Source organism: Mustela erminea, chromosome X (genome assembly GCF_009829155.1).
Source record: "Mustela erminea isolate mMusErm1 chromosome X, mMusErm1.Pri, whole genome shotgun sequence".
In the NCBI taxonomy this organism is placed as follows: Eukaryota; Metazoa; Chordata; class Mammalia; order Carnivora; family Mustelidae; genus Mustela; species Mustela erminea.
The window spans coordinates 73,707,667-73,733,340 of NC_045635.1; the positions used below are offsets into that span (position 1 = coordinate 73,707,667).

Below are 25,674 nucleotides of genomic sequence, written 5' to 3' on the forward strand. Positions count from 1 at the left end.
TGTGGTTTTGATTTGTATTTCCCTGATGCCGAGTGATATGGAACACTTATTCATGTGTCTGTTGGCCATCTGGATGTCTTCTTTGCAGAAATGTCTGTTCATGTCCTCTGCCCATTTCTTGATTGGATTATTTGTTCTTTGGGTGTTGAGTTTGCTAAGTTCTTTATAGATTCTGGACACTGGTCCTTTATCTGATATATCATTTGCAAATATCTTCTCCCATTCTGTCAGTTGTCTTTTGATTTTGTTAACTGTTTCCTTTGCTGTGCAAAAGCTTTTGATCTTGATGAAATCCCAATAGTTCATTTTTGCCCTTGCTTCCCTTGCCTTTTGCGTTGTTCCTAGGAAGATGTTGCTGCGGCAGAGGTTGAAGAGGTTACTGCCTGTGTTCTCCTCAAGGATTTTGAGGACTCCTTTCGCATATTGAGGTCCTTCATCCATTTGGAGTCTATTTTCATGTGTGGTGTAAGGAAATGGTCCAATTTCATTTTTCTGCATGTGGCTGTCCAATTTTCCCAGCACCATTTATTGAAGAGGCTGTCTTTTTTCCATTGGACATTCTTTCCTGCTTTGTCGAAGATTAGTTGACCATAGAGTTGAGGGTCTATTTCTGGGCTCTCTATTCTGTTCCATTGATCTATGTGTCTGTTTTTGTGCCAGTACCATGCTGTCTTGATGACGACAGCTTTGTAATAGAGCTTGAAGTCCGGAATTGTGATGCCACCAACGTTGGCTTTCTTTTTCAATATCCCTTTGGCTATTCGAGGTCTTTTCTGGTTCCATATAAATTTAGAATTATTTGTTCCATTTCTTTGAAAAAGATGGATGGTACTTTGATAGGAATTGCATTAAATGTGTAGATTGCTTTAGGTAGCATAGACATTTTCACAATATTGATTCTTCCAATCCAGGAGCATGGAACATTTTTCCATTTCTTTGTGTCTTCCTCAATTTCTTTCATGAGTACTTTATAGTTTTCTGAGTATAGATTCTGTGCCTCTTTGGTTAGGTTTATTCCTAGGTATCTTATGGTTTTGGGTGCAATTGTAAATGGGATTGACTCCTTAATTTCTCTTTCTTCTGTCTTGCTGTTGGTGTAGAGAAATGCAACTGATTTCTGTGCATTGATTTTATATCCTGACACTTTACTGAATTCCTGTATAAGTTCTAGCAGTTTTGGAGTGGAGTCTTTTGGGTTTTCCACATATAGTATCATATCATCTGCGAAGAGTGATACTTTGACTTCTTCTTTGCCAATTTGGATGCCTTTAATTTCCTTTTGTTGTCTGATTGCTGAGGCTATGACCTCTAGTACTATGTTGAATAGCAGTGGTGATAATGGACATCCTTGCCGTGTTCCTGACCTTAGCGGAAAAGCTTTCAGTTTTTCTCCATTGAAAATGATATTTGCGGTGGTTTTTTCATAGATGGCTTTGATGATATTGAGGTATGTGCCCTCTATCCCTACACTTTGAAGAGTTTTGATCAGGAAGGGATGTTGTACTTTGTCAAATGCTTTTTCAGCATCTATTGAGAGTATCATATGGTTCTTGTTCTTTCTTTTATTGATGTGTTTTATCACATTGACTGATTTGTGGATGTTGAACCAACCTTGCAGCCCTGGAATAAATCCCACTTGGTCGTGGTGAATAATCTTTTTAATGTACTGTTGAATCCTATTGGCTAGTATTTTGTTGAGTATTTTCGCATCTGTGTTCATCAAGGATATCGGTCTATAGCTCTCTTTTTTGGTGGGATCCTTGTCTGGTTTTAGGATCAAAATGATGTTGGCCTCATAAAATGAGTTTGGAAGTTTTCCTTCCATTTCTATTTTTTGGAACAGTTTCAGGAGAATAGGAATTAGTTCTTCTTTAAATGTTTGATAGAATTCCCCCGGGAAGCCGTCTGGCCCTGGGCTTTTGTTTGTTTGGAGATTTTTAATGACTGTTTCAATCTCCTTACTGGTTATGGGTCTGTTCAGGCTTTCTATTTCTTCCTGGTTCAGTTGTGGTAGTTTATATGTTTCTAGGAATGCATCCATTTCTTCCAGATTGTCAAATTTATTGGCGTAGAGTTGCTCATAGTATGTTCTTATAATAGTTTGTATTTCTTTGGTGTTAGTTGTGATCTCTCCTCTTTCATTCATGATTTTATTTATTTGGGTCCTTTCTCTTTTCTTTTTGATAAGTCGGGCCAGGGGTTTATCAATTTTATTAATTCTTTCAAAGAACCAGCTCCTAGTTTCGTTGATTTGTTCTATTGTTTTTTTGGTTTCTATTTCATTGATTTCTGCTCTGATCTTTATGATTTCTCTTCTCCTGCTGGGCTTAGGGTTTCTTTCTTGTTCTTCCTCCAGCTCCTTTAGGTGTAGGGTTAGGTTGTGTACCTGAGACCTTTCTTGTTTCTTGAGAAAGGCTTTTACCGCTATATATTGTCCTCACAGGACTGCCTTTGTTGTGTCCCACAGATTTTGAACCGTTGTATTTTCATTATCATTTGTTTCCATGATTTTTTTCAATTCTTCTTTAATTTCCCGGTTGACCCATTCATTCTTTAGAAGGATGCTGTTTAGTCTCCATGTATTTGGGTTCTTTCCAAACTTCCTTTTGTGGTTGAGTTCTAGCTTTAGAGCATTGTGGTCTGAAAATATGCAGGGAATGATCCCAATCTTTTGATACCGGTTGAGTCCTGATTTAGGACCGAGGATGTGATCTATTCTGGAGAATGCTCCATGTGCACTAGAGAAGAATGTGTATTCTGTTGCTTTGGGATGAAATATTCTGAATATATCTGTGATGTCCATCTGGTCCAGTGTGTCGTTTAAGGCCTTTATTTCCTTGCTGATCTTTTGCTTGGATGATCTGTCCATTTCAGTGAGGGGAGTGTTAAAGTCCCCTACTATTATTGTATTATTGTTGATGTGTTTCTTTGATTTTGTTATTAATTGGTTTATATAGTTGGCTGCTCCCACGTTGGGGGCATAGATATTTAAAATTGTTAGATCTTCTTGTTGGACAGACCCTTTGAGTATGATATAGTGTCCTTCCTCATCTCTTATTATAGTCTTTGGCTTAAAATCTAATTGATCTGATATAAGGATTGCCACTCCTGCTTTCTTCTTATGTCCATTAGCATGGTAAATTCTTTTCCACCCCCTCACTTTAAATATGGAGGTGTCTTCGAGCTTAAAATGAGTTTCTTGGAGGCAACATATAGATGGGTTTTGTTTTTTAATCCATTCTGATACCCTGTGTCTTTTGACAGGGGCATTTAGCCCATTAACATTCAGGGTAACTATTGAGAGATATGAATTTAGTGCCATTGTATTGCCTGTAAGGTGACTGTTACTGTATATGGTCTCTGTTTCTTTCTGATCTACCACTTGGTGTCTCTCTCTTTGCTTAGAGGACCCCTTTCAATATTTCCTGTAGAGCTGGTTTGGTATTTGAAAATTCTTTCAGTTTTTGTTTGTCCTGGAAGCTTTTAATCTCTCATTCTATTTTCAGTGATAGCCTAGCTGGATATAGTATTCTTGGCTGCATGTTTTTCTCGTTTAGTGCTCTGAAAATATCATGCCAGCTCTTTCTGGCCTGCCAGGTCTCTGTGGATAAGTCAGCTGCCAATCTAATATTTTTACCATTGTATGTTACAAACTTCTTTTCCCGGGCTGCTTTCAGGATTTTCTCTTTGTCACTGAGACTTGTAAATTTTACTATTAGGTGACAGGGTGTGGGCCTATTCTTATTGATTTTGAGGGGCGTTCTCTGAACCTCCTGAATTTTGATGCTTGTTCCCTTTGCCATATTGGGGAAATTCTCCCCAATAATTCTCTCCAGTATACCTTCTGCTCCCCTCTCTCTTTCTTCTTCTTCTGGAATCCCAATTATTCTAATGTTGTTTCATCTTATGGTGTCACTTATCTCTCGAATTCTCCCCTCGTGGTCCAGTAGCTGTTTGTCCTTCTTTTGCTCAGCTTCTTTATTCTCTGTCATTTGGTCTTCTATATCACTAGTTCTTTCTTCTGCCTCATTTATCCTAGCAGTGAGAGCCTCCATTTTTTACTGCACCTCATTAATAGCTTTTTTGATTTCAACTTGGTTAGATTTTAGTTCTTTTATTTCTTCAGAAAGGGCTTTTATATCTCTCGAGAGGGTTTCTCTAATATCTTCCATGCCTTTTTCAAGTCCGGCTAGAACCTTGAGAATTGTCATTCTGAACTCTAGATCTGACATATTACCAATGTCTGTATTGATTAGGTCCCTAGCCTTCGGTACTGCCTCTTGTTCTTTTTTTTGTGTTGAATTTTTCCGTCTTGTCATTTTGTCCAGATAAGAGTATATGAAGGGGCAAGTAAAATACTAAAAGGGTGGCAACAACCCCAGGAAAAAATGCTTTAACCAAATTAGAAGAGATCCAAAATCGTGAGGGGGGAGAAAGGGGATAAAAAGAGGTTCAAAAAGGAAGAAAGAAAAAAAAAAGAAAAAAGAAAAAAAAAGAAAAGAAAAGAATAAAAAAAAAGAAAACACCTAAGAAAAATGTAAAAAAGAAAAAATATATATATTAGATAAACTAGTAAAAAATCGTTAATAAAGAAAAAGGTAACAGTTAAAAAAAAAAAAATTTTACCCGAAGGCTAAAAAAAAAAAAAACAAAAAATGAAAAAGAAAAAAATTAAATTAACTGCAAGACTAAAAAAAAATCACAGGGAAAAAGCCATGAGTTGCATGCTTGGCTTTCTCCTCCTCTGGAATTCTGCTGCTCTCCTTGGTATTGAAACCGCAGTCCTTGGTAGGTGAACTTGGTCTTGGCTGGATTTCTTGTTGATCTTCTGGGGGAGGGGCCTGTTGTAGTGATTCTCAAGTGTCTTTGCCCCAGGAGGAATTGCACGGCCCTTACCCGGGGCCGGGGTGAGTAATCCGCTCGGGTTTGCTTTCAGGAGCTTTTGTTCCCTGAGCGCTTTCCGTAGAGTTCCAGAGGACGGGAATGCAAATGGCGGCCTCCTGGTCTCCGGCCCGGAGGAGCGGAGAGCCCAGGGCCCCACTCCTCAGTGCGCCCTCAGAGAACAGCGCCCAGTTACTCCCGTCTGCCTGACCTCCGGCCGCGCTCCGAGCTCACCGAGCCTGCGACCGGTTCAAGGTTACACGGAGCTGTGAGCTTACTGTTGGTTCTGTCTCTGTAGCCGGCTTTCCCGTTCCAATACCCGCAAGGTCTTCGACACTCAGACACCCCTGATCCTTCTGTGACCCTGCGGGACCTGAGGCCATGCTGAACCCGTGTGGGCTTTGCCCCGGTTTAGCCTCTGGAGCGATGTCCCTCAGCGGAACAGACTTAAAAGTCCTGATTTTGTGCGCGGTTGCTCCGCCGCTCCCCCCGGGGTCTATCTTCCCGTCGCTTTGGATTCACTTCTCCGCCGGTCCTACCTTTCAGAAATTGGTTGTTTTTCTGTTTCCAGAATTGCTGTTCTTCTTCTCTTCGATCTGCCGATGGATTTTCAGGTGTTTGCAATCTTTAGATAAGCTATCTAGCTGATCTCCGGCTAGCTGAAGCAGTCTCAGCCTGCTACTTCTCCGCCATCTTCAAAATTCTCACCTAATTTAAATTTAAGGAAAAAAAAATGTGACTCAAATAATGTGAGCCTGAAATCTTCCAACTACCTTGGAACTAATATGAGAGATTTTAGTTACAAAATTTCATGTTTGTTTTTGTCTGTTTATTAGGAAGACAAAAAATACTATAAAACCTTAATGAATGATTTCTACATTAACTAAGTCCTTAGTCAATTTAGTAGAAGAAATTAAAGAAAAAGAAATGCCATGGGCCAATCTTGGGATCACTGTATACTCAATGCAGTCTTTTTTTTTTTTTTTTTTCTTAAACATTCCATTTCTAGAAGGTTAGCATAGCTTGAGATCCAACCAATTTTTACTGAGGATCTACCATATGCTAAGTACAATACTAGGTCCTTCCACTTTAATTTTTTCATTTAAACCTCCCACAAAGACTCTGAGGTGGTTCTTCCTATTCTAAAATAGGGACATGGAAATTTACAGATGTAACCGCCCAAGATACAGAAAGACCAGTCATATTCATTGCATTATGAGTAGAATAGAAGATTCATACATTTTAGGAGAAAAGATTTAAAACAAAAAAGTGGGGATATTTGGTGATTGACCCTTGAATAACCACTGAAGTTACACTGAATGATACATTGTGAAGATTATTTAGTTGATTGAGATACTTTGGAATTATTTCTCTTTGTCATACAGGTAACTTATAACTGTCTAATGTAGTTATTAGAAGAAATCACTACCACACTCTTCAATTTGCAAGTCCTTGAACTCATTTTAATTTACAGCACAATACCATGCACACCAGGTACTCCCTAATGTTTCTGATAAAAGTCATTAAGTTAGGGGCACCTGGGTGGCTTAGATGGTTAGGCATCTACTTTCTGCTCAGGTCATGATCTCCAAGTCCTGGGATTGAACCCCCCATCAGACACCAGGCTGGCTCAGCTGGGAACCTGCTTCTCCCTTTTCCCCTCTCTCTCCCCTTGCTTGTATGCTCTCTCTGTCTCCCTCTCTCAAATGAATAAATAAAACATTTTTAAAAATCTTTAAAAATATCATTAAGGGGGCGCCTGGGCGGCTCAGTGGGTTAAAGCTTTTGCCTTCTGCCTTCATCTCAGGTCGTGATCCAGGAGTCCTGGATAGAGCCCTGTATCGGGCTCTCTGCTCAGGAGGGAGCCTGTTTCCTTCTCTCTCTCTCTCTCTCTCTCTGCCTGCATCTCTGCCTACTTGTGATCTCTGTCTGTCAAATAAATAAATAAATAAAATCTTTTAAAAATGTCATTAAGTTATTGTATCAAGAAACCCGGTAATTTGAAACAACATTATAACTAGTTTGGTTGATACTCTTTGTTCTGGCTTGAAATATTTATACATTTAGCAAAAATAATATCTATTTTTACCAAACCACTCCTGTGGATTTGGTAGCAATTACTGGAGACCAATGAGAAATTGAAACACAGTTTTTTTTTAATTTAAATTCAATTAGCCAACATATAGTACATCATTAGTGAAACACAGTTTTTACCCTATAGGAACTCACAGCAGACTAGGGAAATAAAGGCACAACCAAGTACATAGTAATACATAATAAGTAGAAAATGTCATAAAGAGTACCCAGAATGCATTTTGAATGTTCAGAGATTAAGACAAGTGGATTAAGAATTTATAGGTTACATCATAGGATTGAATACAATGAAGTCACTAAAAAGAATACTGTGTACCTTTAGAACAAAAGTATTTCCATGACACACTGCTAAATGAAACAAAGTTCCAAAAATAAAAAGTCATTAAGTTAGATATGAATATTGAAAAAGAAGAGAGTAAAATTGAAACAAGACCTCCAAATTAACTCAAAATGCACCTGAGAAAGAACAATGTAAAAACATGAAATAATTTCTTGAGGAATCTCCACACTGTTCTCCAAAGAGGCTGCACCAACTTGCATCCCCATCAACAGTGTAAGAGGGTTCCCCTTTCTCCACATCCTCTCCAACACATGTTGTTTCCTGTTTTGCCAATTTTGGCCATTCTAACTGGTGTAAGGTGATATCTCAATGTGGGTTTTCTTTTTTCTTTTTTTTTTTTTAAGATTTTATTTATTTATTTGACAGGGAAAAAGATCACAAGTAGACAGAGAGGCAGACAGAGGGAGAGGAGGAAACAGGCTCCCTGCTGAGCAGAGCCTGATGTGGGGCTCCATCCCAGGACCCTGAGATCATGACCTGAGCCGAAAGCAGAGGCTTAACCCACTGAGCCACCCAGGCGCCCCTCTCAATGTGGTTTTAATTTGAATCTCCCTGATGGCTAGTGATGATGAACATTTTTTCATGTGTCTGATAGCCATTTGTATGTCTTCATTGGAGAAGTGTCTGTTCATGCCTTCTGCCTATTTTTTTTTAATATGATTGTCTGTTTTGTGTGTGTTGAGTTTAAGAAGTTCTTTATAGATCCTGGATATCAACCTTTTGTCTGTGCTGTCATTTGTAAATATCTTCTCCCATTCCATGGGTTGCCTCTTTGTTTTCTTGACTGTTTCCTGTGCTGTGCAGAAGCTTTTGATTTTGGTGAAGTCCCAAAAGTTTATTTTTGCTTTTGCTTCCTTTGCCTTTGGAGACATATCTTGAAAGAAGTTGTTGTGGCTGATATCAAAAAGATTACTACCTATGTTCTCCTCTAGAATTCTGATGGATTCCTGTCTCACATTGAGGTCTTTTATCCATTTTGAGTTTATCTTTGTGTATGGTGTAAGAGAATGGTCAGGTTTCATTCTTCTACATATAGCTGTCCAGTTTTCCCAGCACCATTTATTGAAGAAACTGTCTTTTTTCCACTGTATATTTTGCACTACTGGGTATTTACCCCAAAGATACAGATGTAGTGAAAAGAAGGGCCATCTGTACCCCAATGTTTATAGCAGCAATGGCCACGGTCACCAAACTGTGGAAAGAACCAAGATGCCCTTCAATGGACGAATGGATAAGGAAGATGTGGTCCATATACACTATGGAGTATTATGCCTCCATCAGAAAGGACGAATACCCAACTTTTGTAGCAACATGGACAGGACTGGAAGAGATTATGCTGAGTGAAATAAGTCAAGCAGAGAGAGTCAATTATCATATGGTTTCACTTATTTGTGGAGCGTAACAAATAGCATGGAGGACAAGGGGAGATGGAGAGGGGAAGGGAGTTGAGGGAAATTGGAAGAGGAGGTGAACCATGAGAGACTATGGACTCTGAAAACAATCTGAGGGTTTTGAAGGGGTGGGGGTTGGGAGATTGGGGGAGCCAGGTGGTGGGTATTGGAGAGGGCATGGATTGCATGGAGTACTGGGTGTGGTGCAAAAATAATGAATACTGTTATGCTGAAAAAAAAAGAAGAAAGAATAGATGAGATAGATTAACAGGAGGAAAAAAAAACCCACAAAGTTTTATTCCACACACATGGAAGCCCAATAAGGAAATTGAGAACCAAAGAAATGACCAAGACAGGCAGTTTTTATAACTTTTAGAAAGAGAGACAATAAAATCTGTGAGGAATTCACAAGACAAGGAAAACATAACTTTGGGAGTTTATTTAATAAGGTATTCTAAACAGAGTTTGTACCTGGGGTGGTAAATTAGTAAAAAGTATACAGTCTTCTCTATTCTAAATTTCCCCACCTCTGGTGACAATGGTGTCTCTTTACCCCTGCTACAGGGAGGGTACATTTCACATTGGGAGATTTATTGCCTGCTTTCGGGGGAACAGAGGAAGATCTGACTGTCCTTATATTTTTTTTCTCTTAAGTAACTTTTGTTTAAAATAACCAATAAGATGGAACTAGAGGGTTTTATGCTGAGGGAAATAAGTCAATCAGAGAAAGACAATTTTCATATGACCTCTCTGATATAAGGAATTTGAGAGGCAGGGTGGGGGGTTGTGTGCAGTAGGGAGATCAGGAGGGAGATGAACCATAAGAGACTCTTTATCTCACAAAACAAACTGAAGGTTGCTGGGGGGGGTTGGGGGGTAGGGAGAGGGTGGTTGGGTTATGGGTTTTGGGGAGAGTACATGCTATGGTGAGTGCTGTGAAATGTGTATGCCTGATGATTCACACACCTGTACCCCTGGGGCAAATAATACATTATATGTTAATAAAAATAATTTAAGGTAAATAAAATAAAATAACCAATAAAAAACATGAAATAAAATGGCACATTAACATGTTCTATTGATGATATTTATCCCTTTTTCCCCCTTAGCTGTATCTTATAAATTATAATCATTTTAACAAAAAAGAGCTTGTTCACTGGATAATGTATGTTCTCATGGCAACAGACTACATCTCAAAGTAGGATTGTGCATTTGGTAAAGGTTGTTGACTGGAGCATTACTGATAGATGCCTACTTATTTGATAAAACTTGAGAGATTTTCAGAGGAAAAACAATTGTTTTGATGTCTTAATGTCTCCATTACACAAGAAAGAAAAATGTGAAAATTGCAGTGTTTTACCTTAATAACACATATTAAAAAATTCAGCTTCATAAAATAATTAAATGACTGGTGTCATCTTGAACTGGCTAGGTTTATAACAGTGTTGCTATTATGATTGCTCATCTATTAGGAAAACACTTCATAATTTTTATCACAAGAATACGGTACCTTGGTGCTTCGGTTTCTTATTTCTTAGCTAAAACAAAGAAATCAGCATATAATCTCACCAGTGTGTGTGTGTGTGTGTGTGTAGGCATTCATGCATGCATGTGCAGGTTTGTGTGTCTGTGGGAGAGAAGAAAGAGATAACTAACGATAAAAGAGTGTTCTTAATTTTCTATCATTGGTATGGTGGTAAAATAAAAAAAAATGACTATGCACAGATTATAAATAGGTATAACTGCAGTTATTAGTGAGGATATCTATATATAAATATCAAACCTGTGTATCTATTCATTTCTTATTGAAGAGTTTATAGGAGGTGACAAATTATAAACTGTTCTATAGACTATTCTTTCCAAGATTTCCGTGCAAGTTTCATTCTCATTTGGAATCATCTTTATTTTTTAATCTTAATCCTGCCAGAATACCTACTTTCTGCCTTTCTTGAATACAGGGAAATAGCATCTAAGGATTAATGCATAGAACTGTGGATTTCCTTATTAAAAATTGCTTATGTTAAATTCATTCTTGGAAAAGAATTTTGCTTTCATCCGCATAGACTTACAGTTTTTTACTATTTTGTTTCCTGATTCTATGTTTACAAATAGGTTCCATTATACTCTTCTTTTCAGTGCAATGTAAATTGATTTTTAGAATCTCTAAATCTATAGAAGAGGCTAGTTGTTATGTCTTTAATTTTATACAATTCTCAAAACTGTGAAAATATATACTCAAAATTTAGTTATCATTTTGAAATTATTTCTTAAAATTGTGCAGACCAGTTTAAAAAAATGTTGTGATAGGAGACAATATTAATCATCTTTAAATGTAGCAAAATTTGACCTTTCTACATAGTCCAGTGGTTTCTCAAACTGTGGTCCCCAAACCAGCAAAATCAACTATCAATTGGGCACTTAGAATTTCCAGTAGCCAGGCCCTACCTTAGACCTACTGAATCAGAAACTTTGGGAGTTGGGAACTTTTTAAAAAAACACCTTCAGGACATTCTGACAGATGATAAGGTTTACGAACTATGGCTGTTAAAGTGTTCGATATTAGTATCATGTTCCGTTGTACCTTCCACCAAACCTCTCTAGTCAGATATGTTAACGAACCCAAAGCAACACAACGACAGTGATTTTATACTTAGTGCTTGAATTTCCAGGTCAGAAATTTTTTTTTCTCTTCCTTATTTGTGCCAGATTAAGAAGAGAGGTTTATTCCCTAGTTGGTGAAAAGGCTTGTACATTTCCTGGCAGGGCAACAAAATGAAAAATCTGCTTTGCAGTCTCTGCAGTCAGCCAGATGACGGAAGCCCTAGTAAGGGTAAAAGCAGGGTTCTATTGCAACCCTGTGGCCACTTTAAAGATAAGTCAGCATAATAAAACCCAATCACCTGGAAGAGTAAGCTAAATGATGGAAATGTGTGCCCTCCCCACAATCTTTCCTGAATACATCTTTAAACAGCAGCTTCCTTCCCACTTTACCTCTGTGCCCATTGTTGCCTCTTGTTTGTCAGTTTCTGATGAAGACTGTTACATTATTAGCCATTCAGTTAATGTTATCTGTGTAGTCTTTTTCACAGAAGTAGCTAGGGTGGTTTTCTGGAGAGGGGAATTGCATAAGCCTCAGGTACTGTTTGGTTCTTTATATTAGAAATTTGTGTCTATTTTGCAGTTTTTAGAGCAAACTCTGGTCTATGTTTTAAATTTCTTTCCATTCTGGATCTCAGCCCTTTTTTTTTTCCTTCTAAATTTCTAGGCTCTAGTAAATATAGATCTACTTTTAAAGAATGAGTAGTTTGCTTTATCTTTGATGCAAAGGTGATGAGAAAGTATGTGTGTGAGCCAGAAAGATTTATATTTTACTCTTTTTTGCTCAAAGGATGTGTAGACAAGTTCAATAAATATAAACTAGGCATGTTATGACAACTATATCAACTACTTTTTAAAATTGCAAAATTTCAGTTTGTCCCATTATCTATAATCATTGATTTTACTAAAAAGGCTGAAGTTTGACCAGAAACTCTTTACCTCCACCCCTTTCTTCCTTTCTCTGACCATATACTTATAAATTTATTTTAAAATCACATATTCATGTATACTTTTATCTTTTTTAATAGAAAGAAATAATGGAATCAATCTGATTATTAGAAATCTTACCTCAAATTTTAAGGTTACCAGTCTGCATATCCAAAGTCATCACACATGTTGAAGACCCAGGATAGTTTTAATTGTAGATACTGAGAGGACATCAGTGGGAAAATTTTTAAAAACAGAAAGTTCCCACTTTCACTAAGAGTATATTGTAGTGACATAAAATACATAACAAAAACAGTAAATATATGAATTACATTGTATATTATTGGTGAAATTTTTTCTAGGGGAAAAGAAAACATGTTATAAGGGAGTGAAAATAAGAGTAGAGGTTGCAATATTAAATAGGATGTTCAGTATAGATTTTCAATAATAAGCTGCCATTTGAGCAAAGAACTGAAGTTGGGGATCTGAAATTCAATGCATAAAAACTATAAAACATACCTTGTCGAGTATTGTGCTAATTCTAAATCACTCATAAACATATTATCTTATTAAGCTTATTAAGCTTTCTAGTAGAAGTTCAGTGCAGAAAGAAGCCAGTAGCACACACTCCCATCCCCTCAATTTTGACACTCAAAAATGTTTTCAGCCATTTCCATATGTCCTTTGGACTGCAAAATTACCCCCAGTTAAGAAACACTGACTTTGACTTAAGAAGTCTCCTCAGACATTTGATAACTGAAAAAGTAACATTGGATTCATTTAGGGTGAAGCCAGGCCTTTATCCCATTACCACCTAAAAAAGAATCTTGCCACATATTTTATGAGGTGTTAATGGATGCTTAGGTGGTCAAATATTTTATTATAGTCTCCTCTTCCATTCCTGGGAGTTTTCAATTGCCATTTAATTTGTTATTATTTTACATTTTCTTTGGGTCAGGCACTGTTGTACAAACTTTACAAGTAGTAGCTCATTAATCTTTAAAACAACCTTATGAGATAGGTATTATTATCATCTGTAAAATATGTATTATATATATGTAATATATATATAATTTATTATTATTATTATCTGTAAGATGAGGAAATTGAGGCATAGAAAAATTAAGTAACTCTCTCAGGAGCTAGCAAATCACAGAGCAGAGTTTCAAACTTACACAGTCAAGCTTTGGGATCTTTTGTTCTTTGTCACTATGCTCTCTGCTGCCTTAATTAATATGTAACCTATGCTTACATTTAGCACTAGCTTTTTAAAGGCTCTGAGTTGTCTTGCTTTAATAGATTTAACAAATAAAAAAGAAAACAGCATGCCCAGTGATAACTTGGATCAGATAAACAACAAATTATTATTATCATTTTAAATATTTATTTATTTATTTGAGAGAGAAAGCATGAACATGCATGGGGGGGTTAGAGGCAGATGGAGAGGGAGAAAGAGAATCTGAAGCAGATTCCCAACTGAATGAACAACCTGACATGGGGCTCCACCTCACAACCCTGAGATCGTGGCCTGAGCTGAAACTGCCTGGGCCACCCAGGAGCCCCAACAACAAGTTATGTTTTTAGTATAACTATGTCCTATGGAGTATTTTGGACATACTTACATTGAGAAGTCATTTAGTGTTTATCTGAAATTCAAATTTCACTCAAATACCTTATAATTTATCTGCTTAACCTTGTTTTAATTAAAAATGTTTATCATTGTTTAACCCAGGTTTTTCAATGCTAGTATGAGAAAGGAACCTTGTTGCTATACCTGATATCTTGCAGAAAATCCATGGGATTTAATTTAATGACAGTAAGAACACTTTTCAGCTAGAGTAAATGGATTAGTTTAAATGCTTACTCCAAACTGCAGTGATCTCTCTTTTGAGAGGCACTTAACATTTGTCACATGATTTCACACTTAATTGTTCACTTCTATAACTTGTTTCCTTTTCTTCAAGATGTGTCAGCTCCTTAATAACAAGGACTGGGTATCATACTTCTAACCCTTCACTGGATATAATATTTGTTATCAGCATAATATTTTTTCTGAAAGATGACTTTTTTCTAATTCATAATTTATAAAGGAACCTGTTATGCCATATTGGTAATCTAAGGATCCAGAATAAAACAGTGCCATACTAGTCTTAGAAGTATTGTATCTCACCTTCTCAGGTTGATGACTCTTCATCCTTTTGCTACCAGTTTTCAGTTTTCATTTGTCAGCATTATTTATTTTTTCATCTCCCTAAAGAAATGTAACAATTTGGGGATCAAGTTTTTCCTTTCAACATTTGGTAAGGGTAATATTTGAATCATAGTTCAACTAAGACCATGAATACTTCCTTATATTCATGCAAGTCACATCATTACACAGCAGTTGGTCATTTTTGTTATTGTTGTTGTTCCTCATCTGGAAGATGGAAGCAGGTGTCATGCTTGTGCCAAATGTAATACTGATGGCACCAAGAAAAGAAACTCTTGAGCAGCTGCATTTAGGGGAAAGCACTCAAATTAAATAGTGAAATACAATTTATTCATTAAAGAATAAAAACTGATGACCTGATAACAGGTGGCTGCATTTTCTCAATGCTGAGTGAGTCAGTGGTGTTCACTTTCTAATCATGTATTATAATCCTCAAAGTGCAGAGGAAAGAGGAAAGACTAAACTCAATGAAAAAGTGGAAAAATAAGCATTACATTAATACAGAAAATCTCTAGCAGTCCTGATATTAATTTTTAGGAGGACTTTTTCATCCTGAGCATTTACCATATGTTTATCTTTTCATACAAATAAATTTCTTGTCAACTTTTACATCTATTCATCTGGGCATTAAGGAAGAAATTAAAAATAAGAATTTGTTCTGCAAATGGATTCCCAAGTGCTATTACAAAGTATAGTAAGTTTAACAAACAGGCTCAGTAAAATCAGTTTCTACTGTGCTTCAGTAAATGAAGAGGTTACTCATGTCCTCAGCTACATAGCAGTTGTCTTATCTTTATTTTTTAGTTTATACCATTGCATCATGTGTGTTGATAAAGATTTTAATATACACATTTTGAACACTAGCCTTTTAAATCAAAGTGCTCAGTCAAAGCTCTTTCTCCCTGACTTACAAAGAGATGCTCTTGTTTAACTGACAGTTGGTGGTTCTAGTACTTGTCCATATTTAATTTCATTGTGGAGTAGGATTTCTCATGCCTCCCAAATAAGTTCCTACATAACAATGAATGTTTTTAAACTCTAAGCAGAATGTCAATGTCATTCAGATGTGAAGAACTATTACAAAATTGAAATAGATTTCTAATGCATTTATTACACATTTTTGGTAGCATGTAATTTAAAATCAGAAAAAAAATGAAAAATGGTTTGACACTTTTCACTCATTTACACCAAAACATAATACACTTCAACTAGATTTTGGCTATTATGGACCTTAACATGAAATGTGACCTTGGTCTGAAAAAGCATGTTTGGTTAGCATGGAAACTTAATCATAAGAAGTCATAAGTAGAATCCTTCTTCTTTACTGCCCTTTTCTAGGTCTAGAAAATTTATTGCTTGTGAGACAGGTAGGATATGAACAATGGGCCAAATAGAGTCCAGGGTCATCTCATCTGTGTGAAAACTGCTGCTGAAAATCGATGTGACCTCTGCTATACTGTCATCCCAATTCCCACCCTCTGTGTCCTATTTGTCTTTCAGTAGAAGCTTAGATCTGTGTGCTGTCTCTATGTGTCTCTCTTGGGCCAGATTATCAAAATGAATCATTGCCTGCATACCTCTTATATTTCTATTTATTTTCCTGGTGCTGACTAGGTCCGATGAAATATGATTCTTTTTGCATTTGATCCTCACTGCAGCAAGCAACACTTAATTCACTGTGTCCATCTCTTTAAAGAAGAGTAATGTTATTTTGAAACTTCAATCTACTGTACAGCAACATTACAAACCATAGACCATGCAATCTGTCTTCATAGTCAATAGCAATCTTCCTTAAAGCCAACTCAATAGCATTTATTTCATCTCCAAATAGAAGATTTCTGGGAATTTTGATGTAGTTTTTTTTAATTTTTTAAAGATTTTATTTATTTATTTGACAGACAGAGACTACAAGTAGGCAGGGAGGCAGGCAGAGAGAGAGGAGGAAGCAGGCTCCCTGCTGAGCAGAGAGCCCAATGTGGGGCTCGATCCCAGGACTCTGAGATCATGACCTGAGCCGAAGGCAGAGGCTTTAACCCACTGAGCCACCCAGGTGCCCCAATTTTGATGTAGTTTTAATTTTGTTTTATGAATACTGAATATATTGCTTTCCTTTTTGGATATATTGTTTGCAGAATATCCCTCAGATTCTTACCACTGCAGTTACTTGTGTAGAGAGAGATACATAATGAAGAATCCATTAATTTTAAGAACTCTGCCCCTGATACAAAATGTTTATTCAGGAGAAACATTATATTATCTCTGAATCAGCAAGATGTCAATGTTCTAATTTTGTAGCAGTTCATTTTTGTAAGAATAGATCTTCCAGTCTAATTAATTCATACTTTAAGATTTATAAATATCAATACAAAGATGTAAAACCTTCCCAATTATTATCAATAAATCATTATGAAGTTATTCTATCCACTTGTCATGTGCGGAAAACAAAATACTTGCTGAATACAGACTTCAAGCTATAGAAATAAGACATAATATTCCTTGGTTAGGTGTTAAGAAATATACTTTAAAAGCATTAGAGATGATGCTTAAAACATTTTAGAATTTAGTTTTTAAATTACATATTTCAAATATTCAGACTTTGTAGTTGAAATAGATCACAGAATTTCTAATGTGTTCAGTCTCTTTGGAATATTCCACCTCTTCCTAAACTATCACTGGCAAAGAAGGAGGGAAGGAGGGAAGGAGAGAAGGAGGCAGGAAAGGAAAGAAGGAAAGAAAGAAGGATGCGAGGGAGGGAGAGAGGAAGAGTTTAGACTTAAGGGAGTTAGACTTAAGGGAGTTGTGCAAAACACATCCATCATGCATTTATAGTCAAAATATTATTTTTTAAGTTTTATAAAAAAAAATTCTGGAGAATATGTTCATTATCGCTTCTTGTGCTTAGAGAAAATTAACAGGTAAATTTATATATTTTATTTAATTATTTAAGACCAATAAACAAATGTTTTTTATAACATTTTGGATCCAGATAATATGAAACTGTTAATTCTATAAAATAGTTGTTTAACATTTTTTATCCATGTAGATTTTAGAAAAATGGAAGTTGTTAAAAAATTGGAAATGGTGATTTCTATTAAAAACATTTCACTCAGAAAATAGAGCTTCCCTATGACCCTGCAATTGCACTACTGGGTATTTACCCCAAAGACACAGATGTTGTGAAAAGAAGGGCCATCTGTACCCCAATGTTCATAGCAGCAATGGCCACGGTCGCCAAACTGTGGAAAGAATCAATATGCTTTTCAACAGATGAATAGATAAAGAAGATATGGTCCATATGATGATACTCCGTGTATCATCCTCCATCAGAAAGATGAATACCCAACCTTTTTATCAACATGGGCAGGACTGGAGGAGAGTATGCTGAGTGAAATAAGTCAAGCAGAGGAGTCAATTATCATATGGTTTTGCTTATTTGTGGAGCATAAGGAATAACATGGAGGACATGTGGAGATGGAGAGGAGAAGGGAGTTGGGGGAAATTGGAAGGGGAGATGAACCATGAGAGACTGTGGACCCTGAGAAACAATCTGAGGGCTATGGAGGGGAGGGAGGTGGGAGGTTGGGTGAGCCTGATGGTGGGTATTATGGAAGGCATGTATTGCATGGAGCACTTGGTGTGGTGCATAAACAATGAATTCTGGAACACTGAAAAGAAATTTAAAAAATAAGTAATTTTTTTTTAAAAAGCAAAAAAAAAAAAAAGCATTTTATTCAGAGATAATGCTGTCCCATTAAAAATCTCATAGAAGTTTCCCACAATTCTATGTCACAGCTTCCCATACAGTAAATGGTGCATACCATTTACTATGGAGCAAACCATGATGACTATGAAATCTGTGTGGTTCATAATTACATGTATAGGCTTCTTGCAATTGAAAAACTAGCTCTATCTATATGATAAATCCATATTCTTATCCCTCCTGGAACCAGAACCAATAGCTAAATTTTTGTGAAAATTGGTTAGGTCCAGATTCAAGGCTAGTTGTGTTTTTTTTCCCCCTCAAATTACTTTCATAATATATGGGGTCACTGAATTTTTTTCTGACCAGGGAGATGCATATTTTTGCACTTTACTTTTGCCCAGTTACCGAAATGAATAGATATAGTAAGTAGAATAATTTTGCTTGAGGTGCTATGATTCATGCCATCCTATATTGCTGTTGAAGGCATTTAAGAATACCAGGCTCTGAAAGATGTAGTAAAACGAAGGGGCACCTGCATCCCAACATGCATAGCAGCAATATCCACAATAGCTAAACTGTGGAAGGAGCCAAGATGTCCTTTAACAGATGAATGGATAAAGAAGATGTGGTCCATATCTACAATAGAATATTATTCCACCATCAGAAAAGATGAATACTTACCATTTACATCAGCATGGACATGGAGGGTATTATGCTAAGTGAAATAAGTCAATAGAAGAAAGGCAGTTATCAAATGGTTTCACTCATATGTGTAATATAAGAAACAGTGCAGAGCACCATAAGGGAAGGGAGGGAAAATTGAATGGGAAGAAATAAGAGAGGGATAAAAACCATGAGATACTCTTAAATACAGGAAAGAAATTGATGGTTGCTGAAGGGGAGATGGGGGAGGAATGGGGTAACTGGGTGATGGGCACTAAGGAGGGCACATGATGTGGTCAACACTGGGTGTAATACACAACCGATGATTTGTTGATCACTACATCTGAAACTAATGATGTGTTATGTGTTGGCTAAGTGAATTTAAATAATAAAAAATACCAGGATTTGGGGATACCTGGGTAGCTCAGTTGGTTAAGCATCCAACTATTAACTTCAGGGCGGGTCATGATCTCGAGGTTGCAAGGTCAAGAACTGTGTATGTCGGGCTCTGTGCTAGGTGGAGCATATGCTTAAGATTCTCTCTCTCCCTCTTCCTGTGCCCCTTCCCTCCATTCTTGCTCTCTTTCTCAAATAAATAGATGAATTAAAAAAAAAAAGAATGCCATGATTTGTTTGGGTACTTTTGAAGATCACTTCTTTGTAGCAGTTTATTTTTATCCCTGTCAAAAAAGCCCCAATTTCTAATTGCAGGGGTAAATTTGCTGTCTGATGATTTGTACATCTCACCTAGAAGATATTCAATCAGAATTCAAATACATAGTCAAGTAGTTAGCTTCTCAGTGTAAGAGAAGATTCTTTTTGTAATCAGGTATATCGGTTCAAAACATCTTATTAAACGATAACTTTATTGGTGTCTCTTTACCTGAAGCTAAGAGAGAATCTTGCTAAAGTACTGAGAATGTGAGAAAAGATAATATAAAAATAAATGGGGAGAAAAGATATAACTTGTGTTTTTACATCACAGCTAATATTTTTTCATCAGTAGTTTTCTTCAAAATAAAACATAACACTGGAAATAATCCAAATGCTTGTCAGTTAGTGAATCATTAAACAAAAATCAATATACCCATGTAATGGAATAGTTTACATCAATAAAAAGGAAGAAACCACTGATACAAGCTACCTCATGGATGATTTTCAAAAACATTATGCTAAGTAAAAGAAGCCAGACATAAAAGACCACATATTGTATCTATTTGTGTAAAATATCCAGAAAAGGCAGTCCTATAGAGGCAGAAAGTAGATTAGTCATTGCCAAGCACTGGGGGTGTGGAAGGAGATTAACTGTAAATGGGCATGATGGGTATTTTGGGGGTGATCAAGATGTTCTAAGATAGATTTGTGATGATGGTTGCACAACTCTGTATATTTAATCAAAATCATTGAAATATACATTTAAATAGGTGAATTTTACTGTGTATGAATTATACTTCAATAAAGCTATTAAACAATGGAGATGATAGATGATAGATAGATGACAGACAAATTTGAAAAGAATAAAAACAGTATATGCTTTATAAGGAGGTGATCTAATTATTTAATTTATAGGTATTCATAAACATATCATAAATGTGTTTCTCCAAGTCTCATACATCTTTACCAGTATATGTTGTTTCATTTTCACTGATTATTTCCTGACAATTATTTAAAAAAAAAATACAACTGGGGAATAGGTATGACTTCCAATTAAGAGTTTTCCATTATCTAGTTTTAGAAACAAAAAATTTATAGATACTTTTAGAGGTAAAGGAAACACAGTGAAAATTTTGACCTGTTAATTTGTGAACATTCTGATATTAATTTTGTTTTTTCCAGAAGAATTACCATTTCAAATCCCAATGATGAAGTCACCCTTGGACAAAATCCAACTGACTCCTGGGCAGGCATTGTCTCCTGGATTCCCTGGACCATTCATTTTTGCTGATAGTCTGTCCTCCGTGGAGACTCTGTTGACCAACATTCAGGTCAACAATATTTCTATAAACAAAATAAATGTAATACAAGACATTAGCATCTACATAAATTATTTCATATTTGAGAAACTAAAACAAATAAGATGAACTGCATGTCATTTGCTGCACTTTGACAGGGTCTACTGAAAGTGGCTTTGGATAATGCTCACTTCCAGGAGAAGCAGATTCAACAAGAAAAAAAAGAACTGCAAACGGAGCTCTATAGAGAGAGAGAAATTAGAGAAAACCTTGAAAAACAACTTGCAGTTGAGCTTCAAAGCAGAAGTAAGTTTGACAAGTTCAATTACAGAATAAACACTTTGTTGTAGATATTTTCAAGAGTAGTAGAAATATCCTCAGATTTAGTTTGGAACTACTGAAAAAAATGACAAGCAAAGAATCAAATACTATGTGTAATCCACATGGCAAGATATTTATACCATTTCTATTTATTATAAAAGATAATGAACTAGATCTGGACTTCAGGCCAGTTGCCAATTTGGAAAATATGAATATTCTTAGTTTTCCCACAATTTCATAAAATACTCCTGGATATAGATAATCTAATAATTTCCTGTAGATGAAATGCTTAATCTTTGTCAAGAATAGTACTGGATTCTGGGGATTTAAGATAAATAAAACTCAGTACCTGTCCTTGAGAGATTTGTATTTTAGAAGGCTAGCACAACCAACCAGTTAATTTCAAGACAAAGTGGCAAGAGCAATGATGTACAGTATATATGCTTATATAGAGAGAGGTAGTTAGTGCAGCTTGGTAGGGAAGTGAATAGTTGAGGAATGCTTCTTGATGCTGATACTTGAAACTGAGTCTTGAAGATCAGTAGGCTAAGAAATAGCGTGAGAGTATCTGAGGGGTTTAGACATTCTAGATAGAGGTATCAGTGAGCATAGGCATGAAAGCAAGAAGCAGCATACATTGGCTCATTATCTTGACAAACTCATTAAATACTATTAAGCAAGAACTTTACTTTTTGAAACTTAGAAAAATTCATTTATTTCTTGTATTTGGTATGCAAAATATTATTATGACTAGCAGTCATAAAGACACATATTTTAGTAGGATAATTTTTTATACTAAAGAATCTAATAATCATGTGTTAAATATAATAACAGTCTTAGATTGACTTATGCATATCAACTACATAGACTAAAATTGGCTTCTAACTTTTAGGGTTGTACTCATATTAATTTCTGTTTATTAACTTCTCATAGACTCTTCATGTCTATCTTTTAACTACTATCACATCTATTGTATTTTTAAAAGACCTAGAAATGATAGGGGCACCTGGGTGGCCCTTGGTTGAGCATCTGCCATTGGCTCAGGTTGTGATCCTGGGATCCTGAGATGGAGCCCAGAACTGGGCTCCCTATTCAGTGGGGAGGCTGCTTCTCCCTCTTTCTCCCTCTCCCTCTACCCTGCCCCACTGCTCATAATCCCCCCTCACATATCCTGCTCATGGGCTCATCGCTTAAGCTCTCCTCCCCACCATGCTCTCCACAACACTCCTCATGTTCTCCCCACACCTGTTTATGCTCTACCCCCTTTCCATTCATGCTCTCTCACTTGCACTCTCAAGTAAATAAATAAAATATTTAAGAAAAATAAAAAATAAAAAAGGCCTTGATATGGTAGATGTAATATTATATCTACTATCAAACTTATTCTGAAATATTTGTATTTAATAAATGTAGCATATTATTATTATGATGTAATAATAATACCACTGCTACTACCATATCATATTATCATTACTACTATCATTACTGTCACTACTAGTAGTATACTACTAGTACTTCTACTAGTACTACTACTGGCTAATGCTTATCAACTGTCTGCTATGTGCTAAGCACTACTTTGAACATCTTACATCTAATGACTAACATAATTATAAGAAACTGTTAATCTGGGGGCGCCTGGGTGGCTCAGTGGCCTAAAGCCTCTGCCTTCGGCTCTGGTCATGATCTCAGGGTCCTGGAATCGAGCCCCACGTTGGGCTCTCTGCCCAACAGGGAGCCTGCTTCCTACTTTCTCTCTCTGCCTGCTTCTCTGCCTACTTATAATCTCTGTTTGTCAAATAAATAAATAAATAAAATCTTAAAAAAAAAGAAACTGTTAATCTGTCATCCTCACTGATTAAGAAAAATTATGTACTTCATCTCTATGAACCTCAGTATCCTCATCTATTATAATAGTTGAACTGGATAATCACTTAAATTCCTTTCTAGTTCCCTAAATATCTCATATCCAGTATAACCAACTTTTTTTTGATGAAGTGTGAACTCTTTATCTGAAGTCATATGATTGAAAGGAAAGAGGGGGGAAATTGATCTTATGCTCAAAAGTAACAACTGTCCAAGTATACAGAAAGAATATAATTATATATATGTAAATATTCCATAAAAACATAGTTATATATGTATATATATTTAGAATTCTTATTATTTTTCTAGTCAAAAAAGTAATGAGATATAGTCCCAGAAAAAGTGCTAGGTACATAGTAACTCCTAAATAAATAGTAGTTATTATTTTTATTTATGTAATTTTAAATGTAATATGCTGATGCTGTGGAATTGTTGAGCACAATGTTCAAGAGAGAATTCTTAAGGTGTTTTACAATACAACTAAATAAGTTTATTTAAGTAGCACAGGGACAGGACCCACGGGCAGAAAGAGTTGTACTTTTTACTCCATGAAGCTGGTTGGTTATATGCTTAATGCTCAAAGGAGAGGGGATGTGCAGGGAGTATTACATCATAAATGTCTTTTTCAAATATCTACTCATAAAATTGCTTCACAATATTTCTCTGGCGCTTATCATTCAATTCATATTAGCTGTCAGCAAGATTTATAGGCAGTCATGAGACACTTTAAGAATGTAGCAATTAGCACATATGTCATCCTTATCAGAACAATGCAGGTTATAGGTCAGCCTTTTGAGCTAAAGGTGCGCATTTTTTGCTTCTTTCTTCACTGTGATATTGTTTGTAATATATGTAGTCATAAATTTAAAGGGAATCAACATATAGGATATTTTTGAGCCAATAATTTTACTAGAAGCAAAATTTTGGGTTATTAAGAACACTAAGTTATACAATAATTTGAATAATCTAGATTTCTGATTTAATTAATTGTTAAATGCTTTATATGAATGGTGATAAATAAGTATAATTAAAATACTAAGATATTTTTATGTTGAACCTAATTTAAAACTTTTTGCCAAAAATAACAGAACCCAGGGGTGCCTGGATGGCTCAGTCAGTTAAGCACCAGATTCCTGGTTTGGGTTCAGGTCATGATCTTGTGGATTGTGAGATAGATCCTGCACTGGGGCTCCACACTCAGTGGGGAGTCTGCTTGAAATTTTTCTCCCTCTGTCCCTTACCCCTCTTAAAATAAATAAATATCTAAAACAAAATAAAAAAAAAAACAGAAACCATATATTCTGAGTTTCTTTGTTTCAAGTTTTCCAATTTTATTACCTCAGACCTCTGAATTTTTGTTTCACATAAACATAAATTTACCTGGGCACATTTTTATTTTGAAGTAGCTGAAGGTCATTTATGTGAAAGATCTTGAACTCTGAAATAAATACAAGTGAAACTTAAATTACCATCATAATTAGTTCAATAAAATATTTTAATTATATGTGAACACTTCTAACATCTTTTAAATGTCATAAAAATTTAATTTTGTATGGTTTTTGAATGTTTTTCTATTGTCACAATGAAAATATCTCAATTTCTAAAAACTGATTCAGAAAGACTGTGAAGATTGGTATGCTTAAAACCCTGCTATGAATCAATATATTGCAAGTGCCCAATAATTTTATCTAAAAAAACATATGCCCCGCAAAAGTGAAAGCAAAAAGAAGTAAATTGTATGACTGAACACTGTTGAATCTAATGAGAATTGGAACCAAAAAAAGCTAATGATATTGTTTGTGTCTTTCTCTGTATCTGTATATGATTTATAATCCACAAAAACTGGCAAACCTATTTTATTGACCAAAGTTTTGGGAACTATTTACCTTTTCATGTTTTAGCTACCATGCAAAAGCGTCTAAAGAAGGAGAAAAAAGCCAAGAGAAAACTGCAGGAAGCCTTGGAATTTGAATCAAAGCGCCGGGAACAAGTGGAACAAGCACTTAAGCAAGCCACTACTCGTGACAGTGGCCTGAGGATGTTGAAAGGTAATGTCTGATTTGGACTTTCACGCTCAAAGTATACAAAGAAAAAAACCCAATTTAAAAAAGAGAGGGGGGCGCCTGGGTGGCTTGGGGCGCCTGCGTGGCTCGGTGGGTTAAAGCCTCTGACTTTGGCTCAGGTCATGATCCCAGCGTCCTGGGATCCAGCCCCATGTGGGTTCTCTGCTCAGCAGGGAGCCTCCTTCCTCCTCTCTCTCTGCCTGCCTCTCTGCCTACTTGTGATCTCTGTCTGTCAAATAAATAAAAAAAAATCTTTAAAAAAGAGAGGGAAGAAAGGAAGGAAGTGAGGGAGGGGAAGAAGGGAAGGGAAGGGAAGGGAGAAAGGAAGGGAGGAAGATCTAGAATGAGGATGAGAGGGTGGAAGTAAGGGAGAGAAGAAAGGGAGAAAGGAAGGAAGGGAAGGAAGGAGGAAGGAAGGAAAGACGAAGAGCAGGAGGGGCAGGTTTTGTTCAAGAATAAAGAAAATTAATTTGAGGCCAAGTGTTTTAGTTATTAACTAAATGTGTCAAAATAATCCCTATTCTGAGAGATACAAATAGCCTAGGAATAATAGGAAACCCCACTGACTTTTACAGTAGAAGCAGTAATACTGATAACCTACTCGCACCTAAAACATGCGTATTTTATATCCATTCATATTAAAATATGCTGATGATTGTTGTACTCTCT

At 36.1% G+C, this 25,674-nt stretch overlaps 1 protein-coding gene across 1 annotated transcript in view; it reads left to right on the forward strand.

The window, feature by feature from the left end:
• Positions 1 to 25,674, forward strand: part of DACH2 (dachshund family transcription factor 2) — an 896,917-nt gene that overhangs the window by 860,548 nt on the left and 10,695 nt on the right. Inside the window, exons 9-11 of the mRNA XM_032330772.1 lie at positions 20,643 to 20,791; positions 20,917 to 21,064; positions 24,844 to 24,990. Coding sequence (XP_032186663.1) covers positions 20,643 to 20,791; positions 20,917 to 21,064; positions 24,844 to 24,990 — 444 coding nt within the window. The remainder of the gene's footprint in view (positions 1 to 20,642; positions 20,792 to 20,916; positions 21,065 to 24,843; positions 24,991 to 25,674) is intronic.